This window comes from Vipera ursinii, assembly GCF_947247035.1.
Source record: "Vipera ursinii genome assembly, chromosome: 1".
NCBI classification, from domain to species: domain Eukaryota; kingdom Metazoa; phylum Chordata; class Lepidosauria; order Squamata; family Viperidae; genus Vipera; species Vipera ursinii.
The window spans coordinates 342794090-342810487 of NC_139512.1; the positions used below are offsets into that span (position 1 = coordinate 342794090).

At 40.7% G+C, this 16398-nt stretch overlaps 1 protein-coding gene across 3 annotated transcripts in view; it reads left to right on the plus strand.

Moving 5' to 3' along the window:
- Positions 1-16398, plus strand: part of LRWD1 (leucine rich repeats and WD repeat domain containing 1) — a 58646-nt gene that overhangs the window by 15307 nt on the left and 26941 nt on the right. For 2 of the 3 annotated variants that reach the window (XM_083350658.1, XM_083350659.1), the window contains one exon: positions 13503-13642. In XM_083350658.1, coding sequence (XP_083206784.1) covers positions 13563-13642 — 80 coding nt within the window. In that variant the 5' untranslated portion in view covers positions 13503-13562. Of the gene's footprint in view, positions 1-11155; positions 11237-13502; positions 13643-16398 lie in introns of those variants that run through there. The other variant, XM_083350657.1, reaches the window with a different exon arrangement.

The window sequence follows — 16398 nt, forward strand, 5'->3', positions numbered from 1 at the left end:
AGAATTCAAACTAATAGTTGGTCTTTTCTAAAATTCATATTTAAATTAATGTGGCTTGGGCGTGAGAATATAAAAAAGATGTCAGTATCTACATTAATTATGGAAAGGCCTTTGAATGTCCTTATCATTAAGTAGAGCTACAGAGTTGTTTGAGTCCTGGGCTAATCAAATCCATTCATGTAAGAAAGTGTTCAGAATTAAATTTCCCACGGTTGGGCCTGCTAATAAAGCTTGTTTCTGGACAGCAACTGAAGATTCAATTGCTTCAGTCCACAGGAAGTTTTTTCAGGAACAGTTAAAATCATAGAGCAATTTCATAGGTTGACATAAGTGGGCATCCATTATGTACAGTAACCACAAATATAAGAAAAGAGCAAACTTGCAAGGTTGTGATTGATGAAGAATCTGCAATAGCACCTAGTACAAGATGGAGAAATACAATATTGGAAATTTCATGGCCAACATATTTTATTTTCTCTAAACAAAATTGCAATGTAGATTTAGATTTAGAAGATTTTGCTAAATGCAGGAAGAAGATACACAAAGTCCTATTTGCATGCTTCCTGCGAGGGTGAAGAAAGGAGATGTACTCAATAAGAACTGAACTGCTAGGGAAAGTAAAATTCTTACAATCTCCTTTAAGAACTTGAGAGAAAAAGAGATTCAGTATAATCTTGTGGCAAATATACTGAAAGTCTTTGTAAGTAGTCCTCATTTGCCACTGCCTTGTTTAGCAACCTTTCATAATTATGATGGTGGTGAAGAAGTAACTTTACAACCAATCCCCATATTTACAACCTTTGCAGGTCTGTAAATCAAAAGAAAGCTGAAGCAAGTTCATAAGCATAGTTGCATTTTCATTTAGTCACTACTTTGCTTAATGATTGAGTTGCCATCCCAGTTGTGATTTCCAAACAAAGACTACCTGTAAAAGTAAATAGAAACTGACTAGGTATCAAAGAGTCTGGTAGCACCTTTTCAGACTAACAGACTTTATGAAAAGGCATAAACTTATAAGCTATACAGTAAGTAAATTACAACTCTATCAGATTCATGGGCCACAGTATCAAACAAAAGTTCAGACACAGGGCTGACAGCCAATATACAGGTGAAACTCGAAAAATTAGAATATCGTGCAAAAGTTCATTTATTTCAGTAATGCAACTTAAAAGGGGAAACTAATATATGAGATAGACTCATTACATGCAAAGCAAGATAGTTCAAGCTGTGATTTGTCATAATTGTGATGATTATGGCGTACAGCTCATGAAAACCCCAAATCCACAATCTCAGAAAATTAGAATATTACATGCAATCAATAAAACAAGGAGTGTACATAGAACAATATCAGACCTCTAAAAAGTATAAGCATGCATATGTACTCAGTACTTGGTTTGGGCCCCTTTTGTGGCAATTACTGCCTCAGTGTGGTGTGGCATGGAAGCTGTCAGCCTGTGGCACTACTGAGGTGTTATGGAAGACCAGGATGCTTAAATAGCAGCCTTCAGCTCTTCTGCATTGTTCGGTCTCATGTTTTTCATCTTTCTCTTGGCAATGCCCCATAGATTCTCTATGGGGTTCAGGTCAGGCGAGTTTGCTGGCCAATCAAGCACAATAATCCCACAGTCATTGAACCAGGATTTGGTGCTTTGGGCAGTGTGGGCAGGTGCCAAGTCCTGCTGGAAAATGAAGTCAGCATCCCCATAAAGCTCATCTGCAGAAGGAAGCATGAAGTGCTCCAAAATCTCCTGGTAGATGGCTGCGTTAACCCTGGACTTAATGAAGCACAGTGGACCAACACCAGCAGATGACATGGCTCCCCAAATCAACACAGACTGTGGAAACTTCACACTGGACTTCAAGCATCTTGCAGTGTGTGCCTCTCCATTCTTCCTCCAGACTCTGGGTTCTTGGTTTCCAAATGAGATGCAAAAGTTGCTCTCATCAGAAAAGAAGACTTTGGACCACTGAGCAACAGACCAGGTTTGTTTTTCTTTAGCCCAGGTAAGACGCTTCCGATGTTGTTTGTTGTTCAGGAGCAGCTTGACAAGAGGAATACGACATTTGAAGCCCATGTCCAGGATCCGTCTGTGTGTGGTGGCTATTGATGCACTGTCTCCAGCCTCAGTCCACTCCTTGTGAAAGTCCCCAACACTTTTGAATGGCCTTTTCCTGACAATCCTCTCCAGGCTGCGGTCATCCCTGCTGCTTGTGCACCTTTTTCTTCCACACTTTTCCCTTCCACATTACTTTCTATTAATGTGCTTTGATACGGCACTTTGGGAACATCCAACTTCTTTTGCAATTACCTTTTGAGGCTTTCCCTCCTTATGGAGGGTGTCAATGATGGTTTTCTGCACAACTGTCAGGTCAGCAGTCTTCCCCATGATTGTAATTCCTACTGAACCAGACTGAGAGACCATTTAAAGGCTCAGGAACCCTTTGCAGGTGTTATGGCTTAATTAGCTGGTTAGAGTGGGACACTTTGAGCCTAGAATATTGCACCTTTTCACAATATTCTAATTTTCTGAGATTGTGGATTTGGGGTTTTCATGAGCTGTACGCCATAATCCTCACAATTATGACAAATCACAGCTTGAACTATCTTGCTTTGCATGTAATGAGTCTATCTCATATATTAGTTTCCCCTTTTAAGTTGCATTACTGAAATAAATGAACTTTTGCACAATATTCTAATTTTTCGAGTTTCACCTGTAGATGGTCTTTAAATGTTGCTGAACTTTGCTACAACAGTCCAGCTTCTCTTTATTTTCAACGCCTGTCAATACAATGTGCTTTTCAAAAATGGTTTCATGTACTCTAAACCATCAATCAGAGAGTCACCTTTATTTTGTTTACTCTGATTAATATAACTTCAGACAGTTTTTCTGGTGTAATGTTGAAATATACAACTGGGTATCATCAGACTTCCGGTGGCGGCGCGGCGCCGAAGACAGCCTTCCCGGGCTGCCCGCGGCTCAGCTGTTTGTTTTTTCGCCCGAAACAGCGCCGATCAGCTGTTCGGGCGAAATTGAAGCCCCCTCCTCGGGAGAAGAGGAGGGGGTGAGGCCCCAGGTAGGGGTAGAGTTCTCCGAGGCCGCCTGAGCTTGGAGCTTGGGCGGCTGAAGGATTGAACTCCCCCGAAGCCTGGGTTGCTCCCAGCTGGCCGGCGTCTCTGCTCCGAACTTCTTGGAGCAGAGCCAGGCGTCTGCGAACCATCCCTGCCTGAAGAAAGGACTATGATTTAAAGGAGCAGGCAGAGCGGTGCAAGAGGCAAAGGTGAAGAGGATTATTTTACTATACTCTCGAGCTTGTTGGACTTTTTAAACTTTAAGTGAAAGTGCGTCATAATTGAGGACTAAAAGATGGCGGCGAAACCTCCCCCTAAGACTCTTCGGAGTGGTGGATCCTCGCCGGTGCAACAATCATCATTACAGGCGTTGCACCCTCCTGAAGCGCTGATATCGAAGGATTTGCGAGATGCTTTGGATAAACATGCCCAGGTACTTTTGGAATCAATTAATCAATCAATTGCTGATAAATTTAATTTAATTTAATTTAATTTAATTTAATATTTGCATTTGTATACCGCCCTTTCCCTGAGGACTCAGGGCGGTTTACAGGGAATTAAAAATCAAAACATACAAAAGTTAAAACCAATTAAAAAGCATTAAATCACCCTGTACATTAAAACCCCAGTTAAAATTTTCTCCTCAGCCTGGGCCCGAGAGCTCAAAGAGCCAGGTCTTCAGGCCCCGGCGGAATGATCGGAGGTCGGGAGCAGTCCTCAACTCTACCGGCAGCTGGTTCCAGAGGGCAGGCGCTCCCACTGAGAAGGCCCTATCCCTGGGTGTCACCCTCCGGCAATCTCTCACCGGCGGAACCCTGAGCAGACCCTCCCTGTGAGAGCGCACTGGGCGAAGGGCGTTTGATGCCGGCAGCAGGTGTTCCCTCAAATAACCCGGACCCAGGCCATGTAGGGCTTTATAGGTGATAACCAGCACCTTGAATTTCACCCGGAGGGCAACCGGAAGCCAATGCAGCTCGCGGAGTAGAGGTGTTACATGGGAGTATCGGGAAACCCCCATTACAACTCGCGCGGCCGCATTCTGCACCAGTTGAAGCCTCCGAGTGGTCTTCAAGGGCAGCCCCATGTAGAGAGCGTTACAGTAGTCCAAACGGGAGGTCACAAGCGCATGAGTGACTGTGCGTAGGGCGTCTCGGTCCAGATAGGGACGCAACTGGCGCACCAGGCGAACCTGCACAGATGGAGGAGAAATTGGAGGAGAGAATGGAAGAGAGGATGGAACAGAAGTTCAGCGTGATGAAGGTAGACATTTTGTCTTCAGTGCATAAAGTGGCAGAATGTGTGGAAGAATTAGATGAAAAAATGGATGATCTGGCTCAAAGGAATGCTATATTAGAAGTAAAAGCACGGGAGAATGAAAATGTAAGAGATAAAGTGGAAAGGGAGTTAAGCCTAGCCCAATATTACCAGATGCAGTTTGCTGTCAGAATCAGAGGTTTAAAAGAGAATATTGAAGATTTAAAGCAGCTGATCTCTGAGGCTCTCGAAGTGGTATTAAACCAGCCAGCATCTGAAATAAGAGCAGCTATGGATAAAGTGTTTCGGGTGAATTCATGGATTGCCAGACAGAGAAAGTTGCCTAGAGATGTGGTGGTCTATTTTGCAAAAAGAGAAATTAGAGATCAAGTTATACAAGCTGCCTATGATGCTAAAGTGGTGATTGCTGAACAAGAAGTCTTGGTTTTAAAAGAAATTCCTCCAAGGATTTTAAGGGGAAGGAAGGACTATACATTTCTCGTGCATGAGCTTAAGCAAAGAGATATAAGGTTCAGATGGGAGATTCCAGATGGGCTGATGGTGATGCATGAAGGTAAAAGGTATCGGCTGATTACTGTGAAGCAAGCGCGTGATTTCTACAATAATGTCTTAAAAGCAACCCCATTAACACTTCTGGAAGCTGGAAAGGGATCTGGAGAAGGAGAACATCAAGAGGATGAAACAGAGGAAAGTGGTGCTGGAGGAGATCAAGCTACAACTTCTTTGGATGATCCTAGAGAGCAAAGAGTAACGCGTGCTGCTTTAAAACGAGCAAAGAAAATAAAAGAACAAGATCAGCAAAAGTCTTTAGATTCTTCACAACGTACATATAGTCAAGCTGTGGGAGGAGCACGGCCTAAAGAAGTTAGTCCTATCAAAGCTGTGGTCCAAGAGCTTTTGGAGGATATGCATGGCAACTAAATTTCTAACCTGGAATGTTAATGGACTAAATTCACCGCAGAAGAGGAAGAAAGTTTTTCAATATTTAAAACAATTTAAGATAGATGTTATATGTTTGCAAGAAACGCATATTAGAGTTTTGGATCAAAAGCATTTACTGAACTCGAGACTGGGTACGCAATTTGTTGCCTCTGCAGAGAATAAGAAAAATGGAGTGGTTGTTTATGTTAAAAGTGCCTTAACAGCAGACTTAATTGAAGCAGATAAGCATGGAAGATATGTTATGATTGAGCTGTTGTTAGAAGGTAAAAAGACGCTTCTAGTTGGATTATATGCACCTAACCAACAACAAGCTGATTTTTTTAGCTTACTCCACACAAAGCTCACCCAGTTGGATTATAAATCTTTTATTTTTATGGGAGACTGGAATGGTGTTTTGGATGTACAGTTGGATAAGGCTGGAGCTTTTAAGCGCATTCCAAGTCATGCTAGACTGCCTAAATCTTTTTTTGAAATGAAGGATGACCTGGAATTGCGAGATATTTGGCGTGAGAGACACTTGCAGGAGAAGGATTATACTTTTTACTCTGACAGACACCAATCTTTCTCGAGGATTGATTTTATTTTGTTGACTAATGATTTTTTTTAAGAACTAAAAAGGTGAAGATTTGTGCAAGAACTATCTCTGACCACAGTCCAGTTTGGTTGGAGATTGATAAGGAGAAAAGAGACAGGCGCTCGTGGCGCGTAAATGAGAATTTGTTTAGAAATCAGAGAAATGTGCAAGAATGCAAACAGCGGATGAAGGATTTTTTTGAGATTAATATGAATAAGGGTACCTCTATGGACATGGTTTGGGATGCTAGCAAGGCCTATATGAGAGGGGTGTTGATACATATGAATAATAGACATAGACGTGCAGTGGAAACTAGAAGGAAAGAACTGGAGAATGAAATAAAGGAAAAAGAAAAGGCTTTGATTTTGAATCCAGAGGATGTGAAGATCAAGGAGGCTATTAGACTGCTAAGAGGACAATTTGATAAATTAATGGCAGATCAAGTGGCAACCAATCTGCGGTTTGCTAGGCACAATACTTTTTGCAACGCTAATAAACCAGGCAGATGGTTAGCTTACAGACTGAGGAAAAAACAAAGGGCCTCTAATATAGATAAGATTGAGTATAAAGGAAGGGTTGTGTTTCAACAGAATCTTATTAAGGATGCTTCTGTGGATTTTTATTCGAAATTATATACTAAAGAGGAAATTAATGTAAAGGATATTGATATATACTTGGAGAATGCTAGCATCCCGGTTCTTATGCAAGTACAAAAAGAGGGGATTAATCAACTGATTACAGAAGAAGAAATTCTTACAGCAATTAAGGAACTGAAGGTGGATAAAGCGCCAGGCACGGATGGCTTGACTGCGGCCTATTATAAAAATTTACAATTTGAGATGATAAAGCCGTTAAAGGAACTGTTTCAGACAATTCAGAGGGGGGGAAAGGTGCCACCGTCTTGGAGAACAGCTTTTATCTCTTTGATTCCGAAGGAAGACCAGGATGCTACTCAAGTTAAAAATTACAGACCGATATCGCTTTTAAATACAGATTATAAGATATTTGCTAAGGTTTTGGCTAATAGACTGATGAGGGTTCTGCAACAGGTGATTCATGGGGATCAAACGGGGTTTATTAGTGGTAGGCAAATGAAAAATAATGTGAGACATATAGTTGATGTGTTAGAGTTTTTGGAAAGGCACAACCAGATCTCTGCAGCGCTAATCTTTCTAGATGCTGAAAAGGCCTTTGATCAATTGAATTGGCAATTTTTGTTGAAAGTTTTAGATAAAATGGATTTTGGGGAAAATTTTTTACAACCGATTAGGGCATTATATCAAAAACAAACTGCCCGAATCATAGTTAACAATAGCCTGACAGCAGCATGTAATATTGAGAAGGGCACAAGGCAAGGGTGTCCGTTATCGCCCTTGTTATTTGTGTTAACATTAGAGATACTATTGGTTAAGATTCGGAATTCGGAAAAAATTAAGGGGATACAAGTTGGAGATCAGGACTATAGATTAAGAGCATTTGCAGATGACCTGGTTGTTACAGTGACCCAGCCAGAGAACTCTGTTGTGGACCTGATGGAGATAATAACACAATATGGGAAGGTTTCTGGATTTAAAGTAAATACACAGAAAACTAAAATTTTGGCTAGAAATATGACAGTTTCACAGAAGGCTCTCTTAGAAGGATTAACCGGATTTGAGATTGTTAAAAGGGTTAAATATCTGGGGGTGATTTTGTCGCCCTCTAATACAAAGCTATATAAAAATAATTATGAAAAACTATGGGGGAAAATTCAAAAAGAATTGGAGAGTTGGCAAAAATTGCAATTGTCTTTGTTGGGACGGATTGCAGCAGTGTAAATGAATGTCCTGCCCAAATTTTTATTTTTATTTCAAATGATACCGATTCTTAAGAAAGATTCTAACTTGGAGGAATGGCAGCGTGGTATCAATAAATTTGTGTGGGCAGGGAAAAAGCCACGAGTTAAACTTAAGATTATGCAGGATACTCGTGAGAGAGGTGGCCTTAAAATGCCTAATTTTAAATTATATTATGAAGCTGCTGCATTAGTAGGAATAAGCGATTGGATTAATTTGACGCAACTGAGGTTATTAAATCTTGAGGGCCATGATTTGTTGTTTGGCTGGCATGCATATCTGTTGTATGATAAGAAGGTAGATACTGTGTTTAGGATGCATATTTTAAGGCAGGCATTGCTGAGAGTTTGGAAGAAGTATAGACATAAGTTAAGCAGCAAGATACCATTGTGGGCAATTCCAAAACACGCAATAGAAAATATACATGCTGGTTTCAAACATGATGTGACTACGTACAAGGAAATTTTAAGCCTGGAAAGGAATGTTTGGTGTTTGAAATCATATAGCCTCTTGCGAGAAGAGAAGGTTGTTCAAACTTGGTTTCAATATATTCAATTACAGGCCAGGTGGAAAGAAGACCAGAAAAATGGATTTACAATGACTGATGAAAATTTGATAAAGCAGATTAGAAATCAGGGACCAGCACATATTAAACGGATATATCTTGCATTGATAGAGATTGACTCGGAAACAGAGCTTGTCAAGGATTGTATGATAAAATGGGCCCAAAACATCCAGGAAGTTATTACAATGGATACGTGGGAAAAGATTTGGGTGAGGAACGTAAAATTTACTCAAGCTCAAAATCTAAGAGAGAACTTTTACAAAATGTTTTATAGATGGCATTTGGATCCTAAAAAGCTTGCAAGTATGTATCTGAATTATCAGCCTAAATGTTGGAGGTGCGGTGATGAAGATGCAACATATTTTCACATATGGTGGACATGTAAGAAGGTTAAGGCTTTTTGGATAAAAGTCTGGTGGAATATGCAGAAGATTTTTAAACAGAGGATAAAGTTTTGTCCACAACTTTTTTTGTTGGGAATAATTGCAGACGCTACAGTTGTGGACACCAAGCTGATGTTGAACTTAATTACGGCGGCAAGACTTTTGATAGGCCAATATTGGAAGAAAGAGGAATTGCCGACCATAGAAGAGTGGACTTTAAAGGTTTCCGACCTGGCAGAGATGGCGAAGATTTCGGCCTATTTGAAAGATCATTCGCAAGAACGTTATATTATGGAATGGAGAAAATGGATTGAGTTTATCCAGAACAAGTATAGGGTTAAGAAGTTTTATGTAGCATTCGAATAAGTCTTCTTTCGTTTTTTTTTTCTTTTTCTATTCTAGTTTTTTATATATATTTAATATTGCTAAGGTGTGTCTTATCATATATAAGCTAGAGAGTGATGGATTTTAGAATTTATAGTTGTTAGTATATGGTTGTTTATGATTGCTTTTTTATATATATATACCTTGTATTTAGCTCTGGGAAGTCGGGGGGGGGAGGGGGGTGGAGGGAGGGGTGGAGGGAGGGAGGTTGGGGGGAGGTAGGGGGGGGAGCAGGGAGGGGGAAGGGGGTTTTTTTAAAGGAAAACTGTATTTTAAAACTTTTCAACAACTGGGTATCATCAGCATATTGGTGGTGCCTGACTCCATACTGACAGATAACCACACCCAGAAGTTTCATGTAGACGGTAAACAGAAGGGGAGGCAGCATGAAACCCTGTGGCACCCCTCAAGTGATGGCCGATAGGCACAGTCTCTTTCCATCTTCCAATAACTTATTTCAAGCTTCATCTTTTCATATATACAGTAATTTCTTCAAGTAACCGTTTGTGGTCAGGTAATCATTTCCTCTTTAGCTTATTATGATAAAGTAGCATCCTGCAAAATCTAAAATAACATGAGGCAGCATGAAAATAGATTACAGAAGGCTTCAAAATAGTGAAGTGCAATCAGTCACATTTATAAAAAATGAATTGGAAGCATGCATGGAAATAAAAGACGTGGAGGCAGTATTTACATTGTCTCCTAGATAAATAAATCCATAAAAATATTAATGCTTTTTAAAGAGCATTACATTGTTTGGTGCATGCCAAGGGAGATTTCTATTGATGTTGAGGATCCCTGTTTAACTATGCAAGAAAATGAACTAAAGGGCTTGTATGGCAAAAATTTTCAATATGGAAATAAGTTATGTGTGTAATAAAGAACTCTGATGTTTTTATTTATCAAACATTTTAGTTTTTGAATTGAATAACTGGGAGTTCTGTTCTTTCTGCCTGTGCAATTTGTCTAAAATGGGGAAGATACAGCTTATCTAAAATAAATAACATAAAAACAATATTTTTTCAGTATTTTAGTACTTGCTGTTTTCAGTGAAAATAAAGGAAGTGTTGCTCAATTATGTAACATGCCAACTGCATATCGAAGTAACATCAAATGATAACATTAAGTGAGGAAATCCACCTGTTGTCTCCCAGCATCCCTTTTTAGGTCTTCAACTCCCCCCCACCCCCAAGCTTACCCTTTAAGTCTCTGCAAAGTTAAAATGATCCACTTCCTCTTTATCCACCCCAGCAACAATATCTGTTAAAAGGGACATAAAGTTTGATAATGTCTATTGCATTTTTTCATTTCTTCCCTGACCATTAAGCAAATTGGCTGGCTGAACCTTTGCTTTGCCAACAAGCACACTGCAGCACTAAGTGTGGTTATGGTTTAAAATTAATGGGGCAAGGAAGAAATAATTATCTTTTTCCACACCTCCATGACAATTGGGAGTAATGCTGAAAGGGAAGTAATATGCATTTAGTTTCAGTCTATTTTCCCAAGATTGGATAAGATTTTCTGCTCCTGAAGTGAAGGTCTGTTTATCTTTCTCTGGGATATTCTCCTTGGAATATATATATTTTTTCCTTTTGGCTATTGCTTTGTTTGGAAACCTAATGTAGTCAGATGTTTATGGCCTAAGAAAGTGAGACTGAATGAATTCTGAATGACTGAAAGAACTCATGAACAAGGCTTAATATTGACAATAAGTAATGCTGAAAGAAATCTTAATAAGTGAATGATTACCCTTCCCTATTTCATATAGAAGAAGGATAGTAAACAACAGCTGTATGATGGTCTTTACCAGAGGTGCCTGGACATAATTTAGTCTCTGAGTTGGCTGAATTGCTGGTACAGAACCTTTGATAAATTCATCATGGTTTTTTTATGCCTGGCATAATATACCCAAGACTCCAGCTGATGATAGCCTAGATAGAAGCCTAGATAGAAGCCCATAATAACAGAGTTAATTCACTGGAGAATGATTTACTATGCAGAATGGTTTACTATGCAGTCAGCAAGTACTAGAATCCAACAAGCTAACATTCTAGAAAACTAGAATACTGAAATGCTTTAATGTAGAGCTTATCTAGCTGAATGTAAATTCATATTTTTAAGGGCAAGGTGAATGTGAATGAAATGCTCACCCTTATAAATGCTCAAAAGCAATCCCAGGAGGGAAACGGGAGAAATCTCCATTTACAGGTACAAACCCTAAAGCAGTTCAGAAAGATTCTCAGTTTAGTAAAATGCCTACCAAGCATACTATGATCATCAAATGACTTATAACAAATGGTTATTTTTTTAAAAAATGAGCCATCTAATTGAGAGATCTGAAGTTGAAAAACATAAAAAATAAACTGGCATAAATCATCTTAAGAAAGACAGGAATAATCAGAATATAGTAACTTGTCACAATACCTATGAGGTAGAAAGGTGGTCAAAATTTCAGGAAAACATAGCTAGTAGGAGACCAATTAAATAAATTGTATATTAAAAATATTCTATTTAAAAATCCCTATCGTCAGTCCAGGTCAGCCTGATGGAAGAGAAATGTTTTAAGGCCGTGACGAAAGGACCAGAGATCCGGGGCCATCCGGAGCTCAAGGGGAAGTTGATTCCACAGGGCCGGCACTCCCACAGAGAAGGCCCTCTCCCTGGGTGTCGCCAGGCGATATTGTCTAGCTGACGGCACCCTGAGGAGGCCCTCCCTGTGTGAGCGCACCAGGCGATGGGAGGTCGTTCCTGGCAGCAGACGGTCCTGCAAATATCCCGGGCCTAAGCCATGTAGGGCTTTATAGGTAAGAACCAGCACCTTAAATCTCACCTGGAGGACAACCGGTAACCAATGTAGCTCACGCAGGAGGGGTGTAATATGGGAGTATGGGGATGCTCCCATCACAACCCGCGCGGGCGCATTCTGCACCAGCTGGAGTCTCTGGGTGGTCTTCAAGGGCAGCCCCAAGTAGAGAGCATTGCAGTAATCTATACGGGAGGTACCGAGTGTATGAGTGACTGTATGTAGAGCATCTCGGTCCAGATAGGGGCGCAACTGGCGCACCTGGACAAATGCCCCCCTGGCCACAACTCCTATATGATCTTCAAAACTGAGTCGTGTATCCAGGAGGACGCCTAAGTTGTGCGCCCTATCAACGGGAGGTAACACCTCTCCTCCCATAACCAAAGACAGAACCTCTTGGACTAAACGAGATGCTGGTACGTAGAGCCACTCAGTCTTGGCTGGGTTGAGCTGGAGCCTGTTCTTCCCCATCCAGATTCGTACCGCTTCTAGGCAACGGGACATCACGTCGAGGGCATCACTGGGTCAGTTCGGGGTGGAGATGAAAAGCTGGGTATCATCAGCATATTGATGATACTTCACCCCGAAACCATGGATGATCTCACCCAGTGGCTTCATATAGATGTTGAACAGGAGGGGAGAGAGGACCGACCCCTGGGGGCACCCCACAACTAAGGGGCTTCGGGGTTGACCTCTGCCCTCCTGTCAACACCGTCTGCAAACAGCCCGAGAAGTAGGATGAGAACCACCGTAAAATGGTGCCTCCCACTCCCAACCCCCCAAGAGGTTGCAGTAAGATACCATGGTCGATGGTATCAAAAGCCGCTGAGAGATCTAATAGGACCAGGACAGAGGAATAACCCCTATCCCGGGCCCGCCAGAGATCATCCACCAGTGGGACCAATGCCGTCTTCGTGCTGTACCCGGGCCTGAAACCCGATTGGTACGGATCCAGATACTCAGTTTCCTCCAGGACCAAAGGGAACTGCCGTGCCACCACGCTCTCAACAACCTTCGCAAGAAAGCGAAGGTTGGAGACAGGATGAAAATTATTTAAAATAGCTGGATCCAAGGCAGGTTTCTTGAGGAGGGGCCTCACCACCGCCTCCTTCAAGGTGGCAGAGAAGCACCCCTCACTCAAGGAAGCATTAATAACTGCCAGGAGCCAGCCTCGTGTCACCTCCCGAGCTGCATAAACCAGCCAGGAGGGGCACGGGTCCAACAAACACGTGGCAGCAGTTAATCTCCCCATGATCCTGTCCACTTCATCCGGAGTCACAGGATCAAACTCCTCCCAAATATTATCGGCCAAACCCATCGCTTCCCCCTCATCAGATACTGCCCAGTCAGAGTCCAGACGAGCCCGAATCTGAGTGATTTTATCCAGCAGATGCTAACTAAACTCCTCGGCCCGTCCCCGCAAGAGGTCCTCCCCTGTCCCCGTCTTAAACTGGCATGTATAAATAAATATAGAAGTGTGTTCCATTTCAAAAGAGACACAAGCCACATTTCTTAGATTGTCTCCAACCTGCATTTCAGTCTAATATTACAAAACAATATACAGTAAGGAGATAGAATGCCTATACTGCAACTGTACCTACCTGAGCAGTTTTCTTGATCTGCAACATTGGGACGATATTTAAACAATTCTCTTGTTATTCTTTTTACTAGCAACATTTCTGGAAGATTAAAGACACTCTTGGATCTGCAGAATATTGGAAGGAGTTAAGTATGTCCAAAATAACTACAGAACTTTTGTTGGAAAGAGCAGTGCCCAAATCTACAAGGCTACGAAAGATCAAAACGCTGAAGTAAGTGCATGTATGTATGTGTGCACAAAACTCCACAAATCTTACTAAGAAAAAGAAAATCCATACCGTATTACTCCTAGTCCCTCATTTTTCTCAATCTTCACAGCAAATTCAGTTATGATTTTGCCCTCTTTCTTTTTTCTCCCCAAAACTACAGTTACAAAGTGCATAGAATTAACCTAAATCGCAAGTACAATATTGAACATAATATTATGATTTAAGTTTGTTGTTTAATATTAATCTTTGTATGCCACCCAGAATCATTGTTGTGAGATCGGCTGCCATATAAATTATTTAAATAAATAAACAGCAGTACCAACAGCATGACAATTTTCAATTTGAAGTTGATACTATTACTCTGTAATAGAGTTTTATTCAACAACAGCTTTGCTGAATCTAACCATCCATTCCTCCGTCTTTTCCCAGAATAATTAGTTTTTTTTTAAAAGGAAATTTGGTTCCTGCTCCTATTCCTGAAATTACTCTGAAAATTACTCTGAAGGCAGGACAAGAAGCAATTAATGGAAACTAATCTGGGAGAGAAGCAACTTAGAACTAAGGAGAAATTTCCTGACAGTGAGAACAATTAATCAGTGGAACAACCTGCCTTCAGAAGTTGTGAATGCTCCAACACTGGAGGTTTTTAAGAAGAGATTAGATAGCCATTTGTCTGAAATGGTATAGGGCAGGGGTGTTAAACCGGTTGCATCATATGGAGGCCGTGCCCACCCCAGCTCCGGCACTGCAAAAAAAGTCGTGATACGACATGTCATGTGACACAGCGAGTTTGACATCTGTGGTATAGGGTTTCCTGCCTGAGCAGGGAGTCCCTTCCAACTCTTTTTCAACAACAACAACAACAACAAAGCCCTCTAACTAAAGAAATAAAAGAATTGAAACAAAGAATAACTGAGCATCTAGAACAGCACAAAAACAACAGAATAAGGCTGCCTGCATTGAAGCTTGTTCCAAAGATGCAAATACTGCAAAATCAAGTATAAGCACCAATTCACTGCAAGAAACAAACCAACTAATGTACAGCATAGCTGCAGTTATAACCAGGGCTTTTTTTGCAAAAAAAAAAGCTCTATTGGCTTTAGGAGTAGGCAATCTTGGCTCTTTTTTATGACTCATGGACTTCAACTCCCAGAAATCCTAAGCCAGCCACGCTGAAGGGTAAGAGAGAGGTTTCCAAGCTGAGCCATGCTGGCTCAGGAATTCTGGGAGCTGAAGTCCTTGAGTCATAAAAGAGCCAAGGTTGCCTACCCTGCACTAGAGGAAGACGTTAAAATTATTTACAAGGTTACTTCTTTAGGAACTAAACTTTTAGAATCTAAAACAGCTAATTCAAAAAAGCCAACAGGAAAGAACCTCACATTTTTCATCTGCTTCTGTCTTTTGGAAGGTAAAATTAGATAACAAAATAATCTATTTCCTATGTTAACATCTCTGCAATGAACATTTTTCTCAATGTAATATGTCTAATTTAGCTGATGCTAGAAAAGAAATAGTATCTTTTGTACACTCTTGAAAACTATTTTGAATCTATAACCATCTATTACAACTAAACCACTTTAAATTAAACAATTCTTAAGAATGAAATATTCTTAATTTGGACTTTACTTTTACTGTTTGCACTGTTGTATGTTTTGAAAAATAGATTATTTAGAATCTAGTTATGTTGCACTTCAGTCTTTAAATAATTAACCTAGTATATACATAACAATATTTGATGTTTTCCATGGTGAGCTTAACATCAGTAACAACATTTATTAAAAAGGCTAAAATAATTTCTGGTGGTATTATCTGTACATTAAAATTTTGTTTAGTCACAATCTTTCACTTTTCACATTCTGGACAAGCAGTGGTCATGTATCCTAGCAAAAGATGTTACATATGTGTAGTCAGTAGTATATGCCTTTTTAAAAATATCAAACATGCAAAGAAACAAAAATAAGTCCAAAATATCTGTATTACATCCAGAAATGCCAACTTTGCAACCAATATTTCTCATCCATAACAATGGCACCCTAAGGATACCTGCATACATGCAAATGCTTCTCTGGGATCAGTAACGCAGCAGGGATTGCTTTTTCCTTCCAGTAACAGATTGCTGGGAAATACCAAACATGGCCTTGAGAATTCCAGTGTTTGTTACAAATTTTTCTGAATGTGGTTTGAAAGAGGCTGTTTGGCGCCGGAGACCACTGCCACGAGGAACACAGCTCTGGGTCAGGGTTCGGAGCAGCTCCGGGTGGGGGCTCAGCACGGGCCGCAGCGTGGCAATTGCGGGGAGGGGAATCCCCATGGCGGCTGTGGGGAGGGGAATCCCCACGGCATGTGGCTCCTAGCCGCAGGGGTGGGGGTGCAAACGATGGGCGGCGACACTGTAGTAAGACACCAGCATTGCTCCCAGTGACAGCACCTATGAGTTCCGGCACCTTTTTTTTTTTTTAGAAAAAAAGCACTGGTTATAACTGAATACCTGGGATGCAAAATCAACAAAGAAGAAAAACAAACAAACAGTGCACCACAAAAATGGAAGGTTAGACTAGAAAATAAGATCAGCAAGTTAAGATCACACGCAAGCAAGCTAGAACAGATGAAAGAAAAGAAGCTGAAGAACAAGAAGACCAAAGAAAACCTAATCAAGAAATACCACTTAGAAACAAGGAAGCTCAAGGAAGCATTGGAAATAATAAAGCAGCAAATAACAGCTATAGTCAGGAAAATCAGTAGATACAAAGCTCGAATTG